General features: G+C 34.6%; 1 protein-coding gene across 1 annotated transcript in view; it reads right to left on the reverse strand.

Moving 5' to 3' along the window:
* The window catches only part of LOC125025418 (fibrous sheath CABYR-binding protein-like), a 113,864-nt gene that overhangs the window by 12,373 nt on the left and 96,491 nt on the right, over nucleotides 1–5,000 (reverse strand). The window contains exons 11-12 of the mRNA XM_047613412.1: nucleotides 2,574–2,733; nucleotides 1,649–1,869 (exon numbers count right to left, since the gene is read on the reverse strand). Coding sequence (XP_047469368.1) covers nucleotides 1,649–1,869; nucleotides 2,574–2,733 — 381 coding nt within the window. The remainder of the gene's footprint in view (nucleotides 1–1,648; nucleotides 1,870–2,573; nucleotides 2,734–5,000) is intronic.

The raw sequence follows: 5,000 nt of genomic DNA on the forward strand, positions 1-5,000 counted from the left end.
AATATCAGACTGATTTATGAAAATTAGGATCATGGTTTGCTCATTTATTTATCTTTAATTTATTATTTAACGCACTTAGTTTCTCGTGGGGTTCGATCAATCTATATGTATATATATGTATGTATATATATATATATATATATATATATATATATATATATATATACATATATATAAATGTAATATATATACATATATATATATATATATATATATATAAATGTAATATATATATATATACATATATATATAATCATGATATCAATATAAGCACAATACAAAATGAAGTCTATGAAATATGTGTACTGCATTTTATACTGCATCCCCGAAGAATATCTAATGCTTTTAACGTGTTCTAATGAATTATATGTCTCAAGCATAATAAATCAAAATGTGCTCAAAGATGAACATTATCTAAAAAAAGAAAAAAAGCAATCAAAAAAAAATATATGAATAATTAATGTAAAATTGCTGACCAAATTGCATTTATGATGCATCAATTCCATTTCTTGCTTCTTGAAGTTACCAATTCCCGCATCACATTTTTTTTTTTTTTCTACACAAGTTAACTACGCAGGTTAGAGTTTTGCGGTTATAGAAAAGGTGCAGCTAGGAAGGTAAATAGAAATCTGCCCGGTAAGATTTACTGTAGCGAAGAGATACAGCGCAGTATAGCATACTGTAGCACTTGAAGTGGCTGACTTTTTACTGAGGCCGTTGTATTAGGAGCTCTTGTGGTATATTATTAGTGTTGTAGGTGTAAATGGGAGAGACAGAGAGTAAAAGAGAGATAATAGGGATAAATGAATTAAAAAGGACAATAAGAAGGAGAGAGAGAGAGAGAGAGAGAGAGAGAGAGAGAGAGAGAGAGAGAGAGAGAGAGAGAGAGAGAGAGAGAGAGAGAGAGAGAGAGAGAGAGAGAGGGAGAGAGAAGAAAAATTATTGTATATTTTTCTGTATTTATAAGCGTGCGTGTGCAGTACATGTGTGCGTATGTTATTACAAGTTTGTGTATGTATGCATGCGTATTATAGCGTGTGCTTGTGTATACCTGTTGTTTTAATCTGTTATCGTCGAAGGCTGCGTCGGGATGACCAGTCTCGAGCGCGGCCTTCCACGGCGACTGCACCAACACGAGGCTGGACTCCCGGTCTTTCAGGAACTTCTCCTGCTCGCGAACCAATATGGCGGCGAGTTTAGTGGACCGAAACACGTGTCGCTCATGGGCCAAGGTAAAATGAACCATTCACCAATTACCGCGGTTCCTTCATTAGAACTAATGAGTCATTCGTTTACGTGTTTCAGTTTGATTCTCATAAGCAAGACATAACCAAGAAAGACTGCGACTTCACGACCATGACAGTCATACACAACACTACGATCCAGGATAAAACTCATGGTTATGATACAACCATGATAGGCTTAATGCAGCTCTAATCTAACTTGTTTACCTTCTATACCCCTGAAATTCCACCTTTTATGAAATCTTTCATACAAAACTCAAAGTAACTGATACTAACAACAAAATGCCCGCAAGCAAAGGAAATATTCACTTATCACGATAATCATCAGCAACCTCCGTGTAGTAGGAACTCATGGGATTAAAACTGTGACGCCTCCGAACACGCAAACTCACTAACGAACTCACCATTATCTGCTCCTGCTGTCGGTTCCTCTCCATCTCCGCCTGTTTCATGCTGCTGAAGCTGCTGCTGCTGCTGCTGACGCTTTTGCTGCTGCTGCTGAAGCTCGAACTGAAAGTGGAGGTCTGCTGAACGGACGTCGTCTGCTGCTGCGCCTTCTGCACCGTCGTCTCGTCAACGATGAATTTGTCCATTCGCTTCTTTCGCTTGGCGAACAGCTCGGCACCTGCAAGGCACAGGGCGGCCAGGGAGCGGCGCGACTCAGAAATAAGTGTGTAAAGGAGACGGAAGATTATAGTGAACAGTGAGATAACATGTGAAAGGATATTATAATGAGAATTATAAGGTAAAAATGATAAGCATGGTGCTAATGTCAAATGTGTCAACAATACTGGTTGTGATGATAACGATAATAATTGTAAAACAATGATGATAATGATAGTGATGATGCTTATAATAGTGATGACAGTTTTGATGATAACGATGGTGATAATGATGATGACGATGACGATGACGATGATGATAGTGATGGCGATGGCGATGAAGATGACGACGATGACGATGGTGATGAATATGATGATGACAGGAATAAGCATAGTAATGATAATCATCAACCTAATGATAATGATAATAATTGTGATGGTTATCGTACCAGTAATAGTCCTGTAGCAAGAGCACTATCAGTAATAGGGATGATAATAAGAAGAAAATTAAGAATTACAGTTATGATGAAACAATGATAACCCTAATTATCATAGTATAAATAAATAACATAATCAAGAATCACAAGAATGCAATATGTAAGGGCTTATAGCTGGTGAATACGAGATGTACATCAGAATGAACACCCTCAAAGGATTCATCTTGCTATATGGGACTAATCTCTCTTGCCCATATGTTTCTCAAGCGGTTAGTTCTGCTCAGTCATACCTTTCCCAGAAGGACTCGCGCTAATAACAGGATTCTGGATGACGAGCTTGCCGACATCGGGACTGGTTGGGGCGTTCATAAGGTTCTCGTAGTGTTCTTGCACGGCCTGGAAGTCCTGCACGCCCTTGGGGTTCATGAGCAACTTCATGGGGGGTTTCTCCTGCGGGAAGAAGGTCCACATGGTGATTCGAGGAGAGGAAAGGAGAGGAATGTATGTTGGGAGAGACTGTCTCCTTGATAGCGTAATTCTTTATTTTGTTTTTGATTGATTTAATAATAAAAAATAAAAAAAACATGATTTTGTAATGACATGTATTGACTCGTTTTGCTCACTGTGACTTTCCCAAATAAAGGTTGCAGTTAAATTAAACATAGCTGAAAGTCTGATCTTTGACTATGTTTCATATATTATTTGCTGATATTCAGTAATGTGTGGTGCAGTTCAGCATAAACTACAAAGACGCTTTACAAGCAAACTGTCGATAGTGCGTTTAGTTCTTGCTTAGCCCCGTTATCTCGTTCTCTTCTTCAGCTGTTCATTTGAATATAACTACGTACTAGGAATTATATATATATATATATATATATATATATATATGTATATATATAACATATATAATATACAAATATATAATATATATATATATTCATATATATATATATATATATATATATATACATACGTATACATATATATATATATATATATATATATATATATATATAAATATATATACATATATATATATATATACATATATATATGTGTGTGTGTGACACACACACACACACACACACACACACACAGATATATGCATATGTATATATATGTATGTATATATATAAGTGTGTGTGAGAGGGAGTGTGTGTGTATATATTTATTCATATATATATATACATACACACACACACACACACACAAATATATATACGTATATACATACTATATATATATATATATATATATATATATATATATATATATATATGTATATATACATATAAACTATATATATATATATATATATATATATATATATATATATATATATATATATATATATACATGTACGTATGTATGTGTGTGTGTGTACACACATATATTTGTATATTTATATATATATACATATACATACATACATGTATGTATGTATGTATATATGTATATATAAAAGTAGCCACTTTTTATGCACAGATCCGTAAGGCGAATAACGTATACTTTTGCCAGTACGTTAAGGTTTGAAAGAAGTTCAAAGCCACAGGCAATGTACTGAAAACTTGTACCATCTGAAAATCACGTGCGTTTTTGTGATACTGTATTCGGGCATACTTATCCCGCCCTATACCTTTTACCTAGTTATTGGTCAGTTTTGAGTTCATTCATAAGTTCATCCGGAAATACGGACTAAAGACCCAGGTCACGCGATCCCAATGGCCCTGTAGCCGATCACGCGTGCGATGCGCAGGTTCGACTTTCAATTAACGAAAGGTTCTGTCTTGGCACACACCACCACCGCAGATTGGGGACCAGCCGTACGGATGTTCGGTATGTGCAGTGTTAAGTCAAAAAAAAAAAAAAAAAGTAGACCATATCTAAAAACAAAGGAGAACCTATACATAGCTACTGAAAGATACATTACGGGATCATATAAAAGATGGCCATAGCCTACGACTATCAGAGGCTTGAAACAAAAGGTTGTGCACCTTTGGAACTAAAAATAGTGAGTACGACGGTACATGTAATGTTTATGAACATTGGACATGAAACATTGGCTTGGCAGCGTCTGGCTTCAAAGACTGTCGATTCATCTGTTTATGCAACCCGTTTCAAGAAGCAGTGCCCCGGCAAGACATGTGATGTTTGTTTGCAGTGTGGAAAAAAACATACTTCGCTGAAACCTTGATGCATCGTTCCTCAGTCTTCCTCTGCATCTTTGCATTTTCTCGTTCCTATTGATTATATCAGAATGAATATTACATTACCCTTCTAGTTGATAAGTCACTTTCTGAAACTTAATTAACTTTCCTCATATTTATATTGTCTTCTTCTTTCTTGTCATTATATCACATGGCTTCTTCATCTTCTTTTTGGATCTATCATAATTTTATCTAAAAATCAGAATAGATGAATAAATAAATGAATAAAATAATGACTACTCTATTTTCTAGCACACGCATTGATGTTTTTTTAATTCTGTCGGAACACAAATTTATGCTACTTTATATCTTCCTATAGATTATTGTCATACGTAAAATATCCTTTCGCGAGATAACTAAGATATATATTGATATATTCTACAATTAACTTACATATCTATTAATCATTACAAGTATTATCATCGTTATCGTTATCATTGTTATTACCATCATTATAATTATCAATATAATCATTATTTTCATAATTATCATTATCATGATTATTATTAT

The sequence above is a fragment of the Penaeus chinensis genome, chromosome 5 (genome assembly GCF_019202785.1).
Source record: "Penaeus chinensis breed Huanghai No. 1 chromosome 5, ASM1920278v2, whole genome shotgun sequence".
NCBI lineage: Eukaryota > Metazoa > Arthropoda > Malacostraca > Decapoda > Penaeidae > Penaeus > Penaeus chinensis.